Source organism: Pipistrellus hanaki, assembly GCF_964339955.1.
Source record: "Pipistrellus hanaki genome assembly, chromosome: 16".
NCBI lineage: Eukaryota > Metazoa > Chordata > Mammalia > Chiroptera > Vespertilionidae > Pipistrellus > Pipistrellus hanaki.
Genome location: NC_140518.1, coordinates 22,853,183 through 22,869,325, shown reverse-complemented (window position 1 = coordinate 22,869,325; position 16,143 = coordinate 22,853,183). Strand labels below are relative to the sequence as shown.

At 49.1% G+C, this 16,143-nt stretch overlaps 2 protein-coding genes across 2 annotated transcripts; both read left to right on the top strand.

Annotated features, from left to right (window-relative positions):
* Positions 1-3,039: 3,039 nt before the first annotated feature.
* On the top strand, positions 3,040-3,975 carry LOC311610676 (olfactory receptor 4D1; the record flags this gene model as incomplete). Its single annotated transcript, XM_084862195.1, has 1 exon — positions 3,040-3,975. The coding sequence occupies one exon, from the start codon at positions 3,040-3,042 to the stop codon at positions 3,973-3,975; it is 936 nt and encodes a 311-aa protein (XP_084718321.1).
* Positions 3,976-10,655: 6,680 nt separating this feature from the next.
* Positions 10,656-11,591, top strand: OR4D2 (olfactory receptor family 4 subfamily D member 2; the record flags this gene model as incomplete). The annotated part of the gene is made up of 1 exon (XM_084862194.1): positions 10,656-11,591. The coding sequence occupies one exon, from the start codon at positions 10,656-10,658 to the stop codon at positions 11,589-11,591; it is 936 nt and encodes a 311-aa protein (XP_084718320.1).
* Positions 11,592-16,143: the final 4,552 nt, after the last annotated feature.

Genomic DNA, 16,143 nt, shown 5'->3' with positions numbered 1-16,143 from the left:
GTTGGACCCTCACTTCATGCCATCTGTAAAAATGAACTCAACGTGAATCAACTATCTGAATATAAAAACTAAGAACATATCTATATTTTATAAGCATGAGAACAATGCGTGAAAATCAAACAGGACAATGCTTACAAAACGCTCAGCATGGGGAATAGCACATAATGTAAACACAATACGTGCTTACTCCTGCAACGGCCACAATTACTGCCGCCAACAACGGGCATTTCATTGCTTCTGCTGCCGCTGAGGGGCAGACGGGTCTGCGAAGACAGGTAGGGGCCAGGTGGTGAGGAAGCCCCTGAAAACCCATCTAAGTATGAATTCTTTCCTGTAGACAATGAAGAACCACAGGATTTTTTTTTTTTTTTTTGAGGAATTCATAATCAATTTGATTGGGTTCAGACCAGAAGTCCATGGGTGTTGAGGACCTTTATATTTGTCCTTCTCTCTCGCCCCCCTCCCCCTTATGTTCTTTTGGGCTTGTTTCTTATAAGCTGGGTTTTTGTTTGTTTGTTTGTTTGTTTGTTTTTCTTCCAGTAAAACTCTTGGCCTTCTCCTTCCTCTTCACCAGAGAGGCTGTGACTGCCTGATAGTTCCAGCCAACTCCAGGAGCCCGGCGCCCCAGGAAGGCAAGCTTCCATACAGGTTTCAGACGCACAACTTGGAGGGCGGCAGGAACTACTGTTTGCTTTTTCTTGTCATGGGGCGGCTGGATTCCAATGAATACCCGGAGGCGGTCCAGGGAAGCCAGGCCTCCCCTGGTCTTGGGCAGCAGCGTGCCCAGCACAGTCTGCCTGAAGAAGTAGCTGGGGGCCGGCTAGGAAGCGGGAGGGGCCGTGGGATGGGGTGATGTGCAACTGCTTGCTGGGGAAAGCCAGACACTTCAGCTTGTTTGCCGGATACATGGATGCCCTCACAGTGTGCATCTCTGACTGATAAAGGTGTATAAGAGGGGATGATAGTTGGAATCTTCATACGGACAAAGATAAAAAGAGAGATCCTAAAGCTATGCTGTTGGCATTTTAGGAATCAATGACCAGGTGAGAGTTGGGTTGGGGATGAAGGGTCAGGGGTCAGGGGTCAGGGGCTTTCTCAGAGAGACTAAACCACTCCATTGAGGCTGCAGCCCACGCAGTCTCACCTCCACGCGGACACAAAGCCAGAGACAAAGCCTAATCGCCCTCTGCGGGGCGGGGGGGGGGGGGGGGGGGGGGGGGGGGGCGGGGGGCGTGGTTGCTGTGACAAGGGCCCAGAAGTGTCAGCTCCCCAATTGCCTGCCTCAGGGCTTCCCGCCCTGATGAGCTGGGACACGCCCACCATAACGGGCACCAACAGGTCGTTTTCCTTCAGAAGTCTGCCAGGGCTTCTCCGCTGCCCATGGAGACACCTTTCAAAGGGTCCTGTGCCAGAGTCAGGGAGCCACAGGACAAACAGATGCCTCTCCCTGAAGCATCATCTTTACACAGCTCTTTAGGATAAATGCGAGTTTTGAATGAGACAAATACGGCCATATTTTGAGGGCCGTAATACCTCACAGATAATGTTAGAGATAATTCTGCTTTCTATTTGTGTAATAAGTTGATAGAACTTCTTTTTGCATATATTTTTTTCAACTCCCTTGTGAAAAGGGCATCCGTGGAATTCTGCTGTCCCTGCCCTCGAATCAGGTGGGAGGCAGGGAGGGGAGAGTGTCCGTGGTTACGATCTTCCTTGGGGGAGAAGGGGATTTGGCAAATTTTTCTGAACAATTACATTTTGGAAAAGTGTAACCCAAGGGGATTGGTTTCAACACCAAAGAACTCAGTTCATTTTTCAGAACCTCCACCTGCTGAACTAAAGAACCTTCCCTACCCTATATTTATTTTATATATAACACCTTGGGCTTACCAAAGTTTTACAAGCCACAACACTTAAATTACAGATTTTGTAACATAGAGATCCACGCGTGAAACCTATTGTGTTCCTGTTGACCCATGTCACCCCAGTAAAATTTAATTTAAAAACACACACAAAACCCTCTCAAAATATGCTCTAGAAACACAATAGAAAATTCACATCCATGTAAAAATAGAACACATATGAGTTCAAGGAAGTTTTGCACTTGTCCTGGGCTGCGTGGGCTCCCTCTGCACGCGGCTCCCTGGTGAGCTGGGACACGCCCCCTACAGGACAAATGCCATTAGAGAAATATTTCTGCACAAACGTTTGAGAAGCACTGACCACCCCACCTCGACTACAGTCCGGATCTGCTTGTTTTTCTTTACATTTGTCTCTGAGTTGGCCCACGACAATTTTGTCAAGTGCACACCCCTTTTCCTTCCACAATGAGCCATACGAATCTTTTGAAACCCCTGTGGTGAAGAAGCATCTATTTGTGTATTTAAAATGATTCGTCTCTACTTTTCATACTCTAGGTTTTTGCACTGAGGTTGGTGATATTTGTGGTCAGTGGTACTTGCTGGCATGTTGATTCATGGATTAATTCAGGAGTCAGCAACCTTTAAGACATAAAGAGCCACTTGGACCCATTTTTGAAGGAAAAAAAAACACCTTGGAGCCGCAAAACCATTGCGACATAAGTGATACAGCTCCCCGCCCCACCCTGCTATCTGCCCTGCTAGTGTCGGACCTGCTGGGGGCCGCAGCAAAGGTTCAAAAGAGCCGCATGCGGCTCCGGAGCCGCAGGTTGCCGACCCCTGGTCATTAATTGATTCAACTGTATCTGTGGAGCCTGTGGTTCACAAGGTACATATTGGGGTCAGCGGGTAGGAGTCAGAGATGAAACCCACGGACAAGGACAGCATGGTTCAAAGGGGGCCATGCCAGCAACACAATGTAGGGTGTGGTTAGGGAGATGAGCCTGGGAGAGCTTCGAGAAATAGATTCAACTCCACGCCAGGCTCTCCTACGCTTCCTCTTGGGATAATACAGAATAATGACTTTGATCAACTCCATCCTGACACGCCACAGGAAATCGAGTGAATTTTCGTCATTTTTGCTTTGCAGGTTCCTCTCTGGGCATGTGGGGAAGGCCCCATGGAACCACGGAACCTCACATGGGTGTCCGAGTTTGTCCTCTTAGGGCTCTCCCAGACCCAGGAGCTCCAGAAACTCCTGTTCCTGGTGTTCCTCCTTGTCTATGTCATCACTGTCGTGGGAAACCTCCTTATCATGATCACGGTGACTTTTGACTTCCGGCTTCACATGCCCATGTATTTTCTGCTTCGGAATCTGGCTGTCATAGACCTCTGCTATTCCACGGTCACTTCTCCGAGGATGCTGGTGGACTTCTTCCGTGAGACCAAGACCATCTCCTACCAGGGCTGCATGGCCCAGATCTTCTTCTTTCATCTCCTGGGAGGTGGGACCGTCTTCTTCCTCTCCGTGATGGCCTATGACCGCTACATTGCCATCTCCCGGCCCCTCCGCTATGCCACCATCATGAACACTCGGCTGTGTGTGGGGTTGGTGGTGGCTGCTTGGGTAGGGGGCTTTGTCCACTCCATTGTCCAGCTGGCTCTGATGCTTCCGTTGCCTTTCTGTGGCCCCAATGTCCTGGATAACTTCTACTGTGACGTCCCACAAGTGCTGAGACTCGCCTGCATGGACACATCCCTCCTAGAGTTCCTCATGATCTCCAACAGCGGGCTGCTGGTCCTGGTCTGGTTCCTCCTCCTCCTGGCCTCGTACACGGTCATCCTGGTGATGCTGAGGTCCCACTCGGGACAGGCCCGAAGGAAGGCAGCATCCACCTGCACCACCCACATCATTGTGGTGTCCATGATCTTCATTCCCTGCATCTACATCTACTCCCGGCCCTTCACGCCCTTCCCCATGGACAAGGCTGTGTCCATCAGCTACACCGTCATGACCCCCATGCTCAACCCCATGATCTACACCCTGAGGAACCAGGAGATGCAGGCGGCCATGAAGAGGCTAGGCAGACACCTAGTGATGTGCAACAGGGAGTGAACTTTAAAAAGGTCGACTTGAAATGGCAAACTTCCCTCTGAACGTTTGTTACCCCAGGTGGAAAGTGGAGGGAAAGTCTTTATGAGAGTGTGACAATTAAGATTAAATGAATATTTCTACGGACACACTCCTGTGTCAGATACTGTGTTGGGCACTGTTATACTTTTATCTCATTCTCATAAAGTTCATAAGGAATACCCTATTTTTATATCAAACGGTTTCACCAACGAGGAAACTCAGAGAGAAATGACTTGCTCAATAATGAACCGCAAGGGGGTTCCTCTGACTCCAAGATTAGAGGTATGAGGCATGGATGGGATTTAAAATTCATGATTGCCCTAGCCGGTTTGGCTCAGTGGATAGAGCGTTGGCCTGTTGACTGAAGGGTCCCAGGTTCGATTCCGGTCAAGGGCATGTTCCTTGGTTGCAGGCACATCCCCAGTAGGAGGTGTGCAGGAGGCAGCTGATCAATGTTTCTAACTCTATCCCTCTCCCTTCCTCTCTGTAAAAAAAAAAAAAAATCAATAAAATATATATAAATTTTTAAAAAACAACAAAATTCAGGGTCTCCTCATCCATGGATCAACATCTGTGATAACTAGTCAACAGTTTCATCTTACCTCTGGACCAATCATTCTTTTTCTCTCCCTGCCTCATTATCCATTGTGGTATTTGGGAAGTGGTCTTACTTTTAACATTATATAAATATTTCCCATAAGGACATTTGCCCTTAGGATTTCTTTTCCTACCAAATACCCCTTGTATAACCTGCGAACTGTTCTACTTTTCCAACACGGTCTTTACATCAGTTGGATGAGTTGGTTGGGAGGAGAAGTATGGAGTTTGGGGGACCAAGGTCAGAGAAGGCAGGGCATGTCTATCCACGTTCGGGTCTGGGGTGGGGCGCTCAGTCTGAGGCTCACACCTGGTGGGCGTTCTCTTTGATTTCCTGCCCTGGGACGGGAACCCCAAGAGGGCAGATGCTCTGCTTCCTTCACCTTTAAGTCCTCCCAGCGCCTTGAGCAGTACCTTCCACAGAGAGGCGTTCCAGTTTTTCCTGCATCTTGTTCTTCCCCCTGCCAATTTCAGAATCTACGTTTTCTGTCTCTCTCTGTTAGCATTTATTCCCTCCATCTCCTTTGAAGTATCCTTCACTTTGTAAAAATCTCTGGTCAGGTGTTCTGTTGATTCAAAGTTAAGAAGATAATGTAGAAGCTTTTTTGTTCCTTCCTCCCTTCTGGAAACCATCCCATCCCAAGAAATAAAAGTCCTTTGGGGCTCTCTCTAAGCCATCATGGCAACTCTGACTCCACCCTCTTCCACCTCCACTTTCCTGTCCTCGTTTCTCACATTTCTCCCTACTCACAGTGGACCTAAGGAGATGAGGGGAGAGAGAATGGACTTAGTGTCATATTTGATCTGTGTGGTCCCTCAGAACAGCTTTTCTTGCTTTTATGTTAATTTTTTTTTTTAAACGACTGATGATACGTTTCTCATCCTCCAATTTGCTCTTCTCCGGATGCAGCGTCTGTATTCCTTCAATTGTCCCTGTTGTGACAAGTTTCCCTACTCCACCATCCTCTGTGACATCACCCTCATATGACAACATCCTCCTTACGATGAGATGCTCCTCTCATGACACACTGCTGCGCTGGGGGTCTGAACTCTTTAGAAAATGGTTATCCCACTTTAAATATATATTACTAGAGGCCCAGAGGCCCAGTGCATGACATTCATACACTGGAGGGGCCGGCGGGGGGAGGGGGTGTGAAGGGGGCATTCCTCAGCCCAGCTTGCACCTTCTTGCAGTCTGGGGTGTCAACTGCTGTGGAGGTGGGAGAGGTTCCCGCCACTGCCTCTGCGCTGGCCAGCTGTGAGCCTGGCTTCTGGCTGACCACCAGGGGGCAGCTCCTGTGTTGAGTGTCTGCCCCCTGGTGGTCAGTGCACATCACAGTGACTGTTCAGTTGATTTGCATATTAGGGTTTTATTATATAGGAGGATAAAAATGCTTTTGACTGCAAATAGCAGAACAACAACAACAAAACAGTGGCAAAAATAATGAGGAAATTATCTCACTGTAAAAGAAAGACTAGAAGATAGGAAATTCCAAAGTTGGTTAATTCAACAGCTCAAACATTTTAGGGCTCTGGGTTGGCTGTTCTGAAATTCCTTGCTTTTCTCCTCATGATGGCACTATGACTGCCAAACTTCCAGGCATCAGATCTTTATATTCAAGTAATCGAGCGAGAAGGACTAGAAGAGGCGTCCATGTGGTTTTTCATTTTTACCAGGGGACAGAAATTTTCCCTGAACCACTTCAGCAGAATTTTCCTATGATGTGATGCCAGAACTGGGTCATATGGTCATCCCAGTCTGCAAAGGGAAATGGAAGGGCGAATGTCTGGCTTTTTCAGTCAGGAAGAAAGGGTTTGGGAATGGCCATCAGTGGTGTCTGTCATAGGTATAAGCTCCTGGAAGTAGAGACATGATTGGCCTGACTCAAAAATATTTTTAAAAAAATATATTTAATGGAGAACCAAAATGGCCTGTACTGGTTGCCTCCTACAACCACATCAAAATTACAACTAAAATAGAGCACATCATCCAGAATCACCTGAAAGCTGACTAAATTTAGTCTTACAACTAGAGAAGAAAGCACATCAAGATGGGTAGGAGGGGAGATGGGTAGGAGGGGCAGAGGCCCACGGACTAGGCTGGTTGACACCCACATGTGCAGTTTTTAATCCTGAGGGTCATGTCTCTGTGGAGGCCGCCCCTGAGGAGCAAGGGGTCCCAGCCCCACACCACACCCCAGCCCAGGGTCCCAGAGCTGGGGAGAGAAGTCCCCGTAACTTTGGGCCTTAAAAACCAGAGGGGATTTTGGCTGAGTGACACAGAGGCTGCTGAATCCCAGGTGTTCCTCTTAAGGGCCCGCGCACAAACTTACAAGGTCTCGCTTCTTCTGGTCTCTGGTGTTAGGGGAGGGGGTGGTGGTGGCGGCAGGAGCTCGGGGTTGGCTTTCTCCCTGAGCGGGGTGGGAGGGCATGGAGGGGAGGGGGGAATGCTCGCAAGGATCATTGTTCCTGAGCTGGGCCTCCTCTGTCGCAGGGCTGACTGACAGCTATGTCAGCATGGCCCACATTGCTTGCTCAACCCAGGGGAGTCCCTGAGATCCCACTCCTTCCGATTTGCAGCCCCACCCAAGCTGTTTGCAATGGCTTTTCCATAGGAATGGCCTGCCCTGGCTCAGGCCTCAGACTTGGTTAAAGTCTTTCAAACAAGCTGCAGCTGATCACTGTGCCCCAAACCATCAGTCAAACGTCCCAGACCCGGCTCCAGCACCGGCCTACCTTGCTTCATAGCTAGGCCTCACCTCCTGCACATAGCTCTCTCACAATGGCAACAAGCACACATCTATCAACAACTAAATCTAAAACTCAAAATAAAAGAACAAGAAATCTAATGAACAAAATGAACTGGTGAATAAAGCAGAATCAGAGGCATGGAAGCACCGAACAGACTGACGAATCTCTGAGGGAAGGGGAAAGGGGGCAGGAAGAGATTAACCAAAGATTTTACCTGTGGACACAGACAGTAGGGTGGTGAAGGCCAGAGGTGGGATGGGAACCGAGTGGAGGGGACAATGGAGGGGGGGAAGAGGGGGAGGCAACTGTAATACTCTCAACAATAAAGATTAAAAAATAAAAATATATTTATCGACTGATTTTAGGGGTGGTGGAGAGAGAGAAAACATCTATTTGTTGTTCCGCTTCTTTATGCATTCATTGGTTACTTCTTATATGTGCCCTAACCGGGGATTGAACCCACAACCTTGGCATATAGGTAGGGCGCTCTAACTAACTGAGCTAACTGGCCAGGGCACAAATGCTAGCATTTTATAGATGATGTGAGTAGACTAGGATACGGATGGTGAATCAACATTGGCGGTCTGGTGGGCAAAATAAAGGACAAGGCTTACAGGGTAATAAGTTTCCATTGTTGTATACAAACATTTTCCCACCTGAGTAAATATTTTATATTAAGTTTGAAAGCAGAAGAAAAAGAGAAGGAAAGGAGGAGAAGGAGAAGAAAGGAAAGTTTCAAACCGGTTAATCTTGATGATGAGAGCGACCAGTCCGCTGTGCTGAGGAGCAAGCCAGTGGTTCTCAACGTGTGGTCCCAGGAACAGGAGCGTCTGCAGCGTCTGAGGGCTTGTTACAAATGGGAATTCTTGGCCTCGCGTTGACCAGCTGAGTGAAACAGTCTGGGGCTGGGGCACACTAATTTGTTTTTCAACAAGCTTCACAGGTGATTCAAGGGTAAGAATCACTGGCCTAAGAAACAGGTTCTAAAACTCGCAGAGAGCCCGGCTGGTGTGGCTCAGTGGTTGAGCATCAACCTATGAACCAGGAGATCACAGGTTCAGTTCCCAGTAAGGGGTGTGCAGAAGGCAACCGATCCATGTTTCTCTCTTATCATGGATGTTTCTATCCCTCCTTCCCACTTCCTCTCTAAAATCAATACACACACACACACACACACACACAAGCAAACAAACTCACAGGGAGCCTGTTCCTTTTGAAGAGACGCTTGACCTTTTGGATCGTGGCCTGAGCATCCTACATCCCACAAATCTCTAAACATTCATTATCCTTGGTGCCTTTGGCCCCCAAGGAGGAACTCTCAGAGAGTATGTGTTTTTGAGAAACTTTTTAACAACTCCCATTGCTCCTCCGGCCCCAGTGGTAATCAGCCCAGTCCTGCTTCCTGAGCCCAGTCCAATCATTTCTCCCTGAAGATACCGCCTCATCCCCTAGGGCCACACCCATTGTGTGCATGATGTATGGGCAGTGGGTAGGAAACTGAGGCTGCAGGAAAAGGATCTTCCAGAAGATGTAAGACCTGATGCCTCTCTCTCCTTCTGAGAGACCAGGGTTTCCCCAGCTGTAAATAGATCAGCCATAAGAAGGATCTGGGAACACTTGCTGGAGCGTGGGGAGAATAAACACGTGACATGGACTTGACGGGAGTAAGTCTCAAATGTGAAGAGAGCCTCAGGCAGAAATGCGGGGGAATGTGATGTTGAACACGGAGGCCTCAGGTTGCATGTGAAAACCCAGGCTTTTAAGGATCGAGGGAGGCATTGGCCCTGTGGGTTAGAGGAAGGATGCTGAGAGCAAAGGGTAAGGAAATAACACCGTGAAATTCTCCACGTAGTCACTTAGAACGAGATCACATAAATTGCCTACTAATACATTAAGTCAGAAAACGTAAGTATGTCTTTCTACCTTGAATTGATTTACAAAAGCTCGGTAGGGGACTTCTAAGAGTCTGAGTTTTAAGTGGTGGGCACCACATGATCAAAAGATTGCACTGAGGGAGAAACAAGATCAGACTGTGAGTGTAGAAAGATCACTTGACAGCTATCTAGAAAATGGGCTGGAGTGCCAGCAAATGGAAGCAGAAAGATGAGACTAACAAGACTTCTAATAGATTGCAGCAGGCATTTGGGAGAGGATGGGAGGCTGAGACACGGTGGTGGGATTGGGAGGCCACTTAGCCTCTCCTTTGTTACCCTCTGTCTCTCATCTTCCATCCCCTTCCCCACTTTGGTCCTGTTCTCTCCCCACCACTTCATTACCTCTCCACTTCCTCGTCCTTCACTTGCTCTATTCCTTTATCTCACTCCTCTTCATCTCCCTTTGTCTATTCTATGTCTCTTATTTCAACATCACCCTTTGTTTTCTACCCTTGTATTCAGTAACATATTTTAAAATTCTTATTCCTTTCAAAGGAGCTCTCTGAGTCCCCTGCATACAATTTCACCATCATCTATTTCTTAATCCAGAGAATTTCTCTCACCCATCTCTCTTATCTCAGTATATACAACATGCATGTCCTGTCTTCACTCAGTAAGGGGCCACCTACATTAGAAAGGTGCAGGGGGCTCACCCTATAGCTATTGGACCAGGCAGCAGCCAATATCACAAGCTATTTGAGTATTATCTATCAGCAAGATTGGGCACAAATAAACTATAAGATCCACATTTATGTCTCTGGGAACTTACAATGAATTATGGAGGAAAAACACAGACACGTGAAAAGTTCATCAACATTATAATGTGTTCAGTGTTGCATGAAAAATGATGGGTAGAAGAATGTATTAGAGACAGGAAGAAGAGAGGGTAGGAGGACTATACAGAGGAGTGTGATTGTCATTTATTATTCCAGGCACTGTTCAAGGAACCTTATGTGTTACTTTATTTCACTCCCTAGACTAGTCTACAAAGAAAACATTTTTATTCTCACCTTGCAGATGTGGAAACTGAGATCCAGAGAGATTAAGTAATTTACTGAAGGTCAACTCTTGAGGACATAGTCTGAAGTTTGGCTGCAGGTCTGTTGGACTCAAAGCTCTTTCCACCGCTCATTACACTGAATCTTTGAAAGGCAGGCTGCATGTGTCTCTGGATGGCTTTAAGATCTCAAATATTCATTCCAGCAGTGACTGCAAACTCTCCAGAGAGAAGGTCACTTAATCAGCACCCGGTTATACGGTCTGCACATGAGGATGACCAACATATGGACCTGGACAAACCGATTTAGCCCCTGAGCACTGAACGTGACTTCATGTATCTACGTGCTGGTTCACTTTCCTCGGGTGTATGGAAGACAGGCCATGGAGTCAGGGAACCTCACCTGGATATCAGAATTTGTCTTCCTGGGGCTCTCACAGACCCGGGAGCTGCAGCTTTTCCTGTTTCTGGTGTTTCTGCTGGTCTACACCACCACTGTTCTGGGAAACCTCCTCATCATGATCACAGTGACTGCAGACTCCCAGCTTCACACCCCCATGTACTTTCTGCTTCGAAACCTGGCTCTCATAGACCTCTGTTTCTCCTCAGTCACTGCCCCAAAGATGCTGGTGGACTTCCTCTCTGAGAAGAAGACCATCTCCTACCTGGGCTGCATGGCCCAGGTCTTCTTCTTCCACTTTCTGGGCGGCGCCATGCTCTTCTTCCTCTCCGTGATGGCCTATGATCGCCTCGTTGCCATCTCCCGGCCCCTCCACTATGTCACCATCATGAACACTCAGCTCTGTGTGGGGCTGGTGGTGGCTGCTTGGGTAGGGGGTTTTGTCCACTCCATTACCCAACTGGCTCTGATGCTCCCACTGCCTTTCTGTGGCCCCAATGTCCTGGATAACTTCTACTGTGATGTCCCACAAGTGCTGAGACTTGCCTGCACGGACACATCCCTCCTAGAGCTCCTCATGATCTGCAACAGTGGGCTGCTGGATATCATCTGGTTCCTCCTCCTCCTGGCCTCGTACACGGTCATCCTGGTGATGCTGAGGTCCCATTCGGAGCAGGCCCGGAGGAAGGCAGCGTCCACCTGCACCACCCACATCGTCGTAATGTCTATGGTCTTCATTCCAAGCATCTACCTCTATGCCCGGCCCTTCACTGCCTTCTCCATGGACAAGGCTGTGTCCATCAGCCACACCGTCATGACCCCCATGCTCAACCCCATGATCTACACCCTGAGGAACCAGGAGATGCAGGCGGCGGTGAAGAGGTTAGGGAGACAGTGCCTGGTTTGTAAAAAGGAGTGAGAGTGGGTAGGTCACTTCTATTTGGCTCTGTTTTCCATTTGTAGAGTGGACAGAGAGCTAGTATCTCTTCTCTTAATAACTGGTGGATATGTGGAGAGGGTCACTGTAGAAATGAGTGAGTTCTGAAGCTAAGCAACTTACTCAGATTTTTAGGCAAAGGAAAATTTCTTTGTTTTGGATTGTGATGTATGATTTGAACACTCCCATGACAATAAAGTCTATTCCCATTTAAACATTCTGGAAAGTCACTCCCTCCTTTCCACCTTCTTGATGGGCAGTTTCCTTCTGTGATGACAGCATTTCTCCATAACAGCAGTTCTGTTTTCTGTATTTTGACCTCTTTTTCCAATTCCCCTTTTGGTCGTTGTCCAGAGTGATAGAGCAAGTGCAGAGCCTGGAGACTTAGCCCTAAATTACCGGCCCATGTTCCATTACCTACCAAACGTGTAACCTTGGCTGAGCCACCTGGCCTCTCTTGCACTTACGGTTTCTTTCTTAATGAGATGGCATAAAACAGTATCTGTTCCTACAATCTCACAGATTTGTTATAAGATTCAATATGAAGTCAGTCATCGAACCTATGTAAGGATTAATGTTATCGTTACTATTAGGCCTGGCATTTATCCTTTCATCAGTTGAGTAGTGTTTTGGGAGTAGGGCAGAAATGGGAAGTAAGTGCAGTGAGGGTGGAGGCTGAACTCCAAGGGTCCACGCAACTTCCCCAAGGGTGAGACAGAGAAGAGAAAGCACATAAATTCAGGGCATGGATGCAAGACTCTGACTTCTTACTGCTATTCCCCTACCTACCCCCATTTTCAGACTCTACAAACAGGAATGGGAGGTCCATTCATTTGTTCATTCATTCATATTTGTGAATATGCATTTGGGACCTGATATAGTTTTCTAGGAAGGGCTCTATAACAGTTTGTGGGCTCTTTATCTCCTTCTTCCTCCTACATTGATAATATAGCACCTTCCCTTTTCACTCTCTCCCTCCCTACATTGATTTTGCCCTGTTTAGTCTTGGCATCCCTCTGGCTTCCTCTCCCACATCACTGTTGCCCCTAGTTTCCTCTCTGCCTTGGTCCCCCTTGCTCAAGGTACCCAGGGTGGTACTGGCTCCCAGGACAGCTCACCAAGGCCCCATAGTAAGTTTTTTCTGGTCTTGCTAAAAACAGAACAACCAGCCCTAGCTGGTTTGGCTCAGTGGATAGAGTGTCGGCCTGTGGACTGAAGGGTCCCAGCTTTGACTCCTGGTCAGAGCACAAACCTGGGTTACGGGCTCGATCCCCAGTAGGGGATATGCAAGAGACAGCCAATCAAGGATTCTTCCTCGTCATTGATATGTCTACCTCTCTCTGCCTCTCCCTTCTTCTCTGAAATCAATAAACAAACAAACAAACAAACAAAACAGAACAACCCGCCTCTCTCAGGAGAGTCCCCAGCACTGGAACGTGTACATACAAACATGCACACATGTGCACACACATCTGGCCTGTCCCAGCCTCCACCCAGTGACCTCAGTGTTCTTGTCATGAGATTAGGTGCAAGGACACCATTCCCAGGAACCCCTGGGAACAGGAGCAGGCCCACCAGGCCCTGAGCCCTGCTCCACTGCAGCTGTCTCCAGGGGGGCCGTTGGAGCTGAGAGATAACGAGGTCCAATCAGGCCTGTGGCCGGAGGGCAGTTTTTGTGAAAGTGGTTGCAGAACGCTGAGGTTTTGAGGTTGGCAGGGGAAGGCGGGAAGAAGGTTCTTGGGTATTACAGCTGAAAGATGCCAGGGAGGGAAGGCTCCTGCGTGGTCTTGGGTCAGAGCCTCAGCCTGGCAGGACCAGTCTCTGCAAAGGTGTCCACTGACCCGGGGCTGGCCTGGCCCAGAGCAAACACTGCCCATGACCAAAGGCACCAGATCCTAATAGATGTACAAGCACAAACCCAATGCCTGACCCAAGAGCTGTGACAGGCAAGGTCACCGCAGACGCATCCATCCCACAGATATGCACTGAGGCCCTGCCAGGCATCGTGTTAGGTGCCGAGGCCACAGTGAGCAATGTGACAGGCACACAGCTATTGTGTGTGGCATTCACAGACCTGCAGGGAGCCGTGGCTTCACCAGAGCCACCCACAGACATACACGTGTAAATAATCAGTGATGTTAAGTTCTGTGAAAGAAGCTGTAAGAGTAAGGACCAGGGAGACCTAGATACTTGTTTTGGACAGGAAAGGCTTCCTATGGAGGGGGCCTGGAGGGTCAGCAGGAGTCGCCAGCCACAAAAGGGGAAGGGTCTTCATGGCTGAGATCCAGGGCAGGTAGGATAGGCCCATTGCTGGAGCTGAAAGCCAGAGGGTTTAGAGGGCAGAGGAATAGAGAGAGGAGACGGGGCTCTGGAGAGGGGAGGTGGCAGGAGGGAGACTGAGAGCTGGGGGCCCCCTTCTTTAGGAGACGCTGCACGGAGGCCAAGGTGTGTTGGCAGAGGGAACAGTAAGCTCATGGGACCCGTGGTTCCCAGTCCCTCAGGCCACATAGTCCTATGGCCACCAGGGAGAGAGGGAGAGCCAGCTGGTCAGGACCCTGATCCCTGAGGATGCCCCCATCTTTCCTCTTGCCCCCTTATTCACAGTTTCCAAGCAGCCTTGTCTCCTCCTGTCACCCGAGGGGTCTTTTTGATGTGTCCCATTACAAATTTTTTCTTCCTATGTGGCTCGGTCTTGGAATCTGATTTGCAAACGGAAAAAGAGCTCTACTGCATGGACTCCCCAGCCCGAGGCCCAACCAGGCCAAGCCTGTAAGCTTCAAATGAAGGCATCTGTGCTCCTTATCCTTCAAGCAGCGCCGAATTCTACGTGGACGCCACTTCTCAGTCCCATGGGGCTCCCTCGGACACACGCATCAGCTCTGAGAGTGGAATCAGGTTTGGAATCCTCTGAGCTGGCGGCGGAGGCTACGCGTCACGCCTCCCGTCCTCTGCAGCGATGCGTGTTCGTGCGTTTAAACAGCCGGTGTGAACGGCGATCACTCAGCGATGGTGAAGATGAAGAGACAGGACTGGATGTCTTTCAATTCTGTCACGCCACGTGACCCTGTGGAGTTATAATTTGTGTTTAAAATTTAAAACACTGAAACAGAATGCAAACTGCTAAGAATCATATTTTTAAGTGCAAATCTTACTTTATACATGGTGATTTTGCTGAAGTTGAATATCTTTGCCATTAAAACGTATCCTTTTAAAAATGTTTTTTTTTTTTTTTTTAAACCAAAAAACAGAAAAAAATCAAGAAAACGGAAACTGGCCTGGCAGGGGTGGAGGCGGGAGGGTGCTGTGTGTGGAGGATTCAGGGGGCCGGGCTAGGGGCAGGGCCCTGTGGCAGGGCGGGCAGCAGAAAGCAGGCTGAAGGCGGCAGATGCTAGCGTCCCCTTTGATCCCTTTGCCTGCATTTCTGCCTGCCAGTCCTGCCCCAGCCATGCCCGGAAAACCCACCCTCCATAGACTGGTTGTATAGGGCCCCTCGGCAGCCCCTTTCTATCTGCTTGTCTCTCATCAGCACCTCGAGCAGATGAGCCAATATGGCAGGCAGGATCTAGAGCCCAGGGCCCTGTCTCCGGCTTGTCCCAATAACCTGCAGCAGCCCCCGCTGTGGCAAACCCCTGCACACTCACTACTCTGAGCTAGAGTCCTCTAGGAGGGCAAGCAGCGCTCACGCTGAGTTCTCCTTTGTGGGTGCTGGCAGGTAGGCAGCCTAGGTCCCACCCTGGCTGCCAGCCTCCTGGGAGTACCTGGCTCCCCCAGGTCCAAAAGGGGAAGCACATTTGAGGAGGAAGCTCCCACTTTTTAACTCTCTCTCCCTCCTGAGGCTCCCTGTCCCTGTGTCACAGAGGTGGACGGCCGAGGCCCAGGGAGTGGGGTGGTTCACCCCAAGCCATGCAGGGGGTATTACGAGCACTTTTGGCGCCTCCACGGAGAGGAGACTTTCCATCCCGGCCCCCCATTAACAGGAGAGGGGCCCCTGCTGAAGATAAGGAGATAAGATCTGGGCCCAGGCCTTCAACTGGAGCTTGTGAAAGGGATTGCTGAATGGGGCTGTTTCAAGAGCAACTGTCAGGCAGGGCATTGGGGTGGGCGGAGGGGGCTGCCCAGGCCTGGGGCTGGGTTTAGGTAGGGCATGGGGGATGGAGGGTGAGAGTCAAGGACACTCAGACGGGACTAGAGGCAGAAATGCAGGCAAAGGGATCAAAGGGGATGCTAGCATCTGCCGCCTTCAGCCTGCTTTCTGCTTCCCCCCCCCCGCCACAGGGCCCTGCCCCTAGCCCGGCCCCCTGAATCCTCCACACATAGCACCCTCCCGCCCCCACCTCTGCCAGGCCAGCTTCTGTTTTCTCGATTGATTTTCTTTTTTTGTTTTAAAAGAAAAAAAAAATTTAAAAAGGATAAGTTTTAATGGCAAAGATATTCAAATTCAGTAAAATCGCCATGTATAAAGTAAGATCTGCACTTAAAAATACCATTCTTAGCAGTTTGCATTCTGCTTCCATGTTTTAAACACAAATTATGA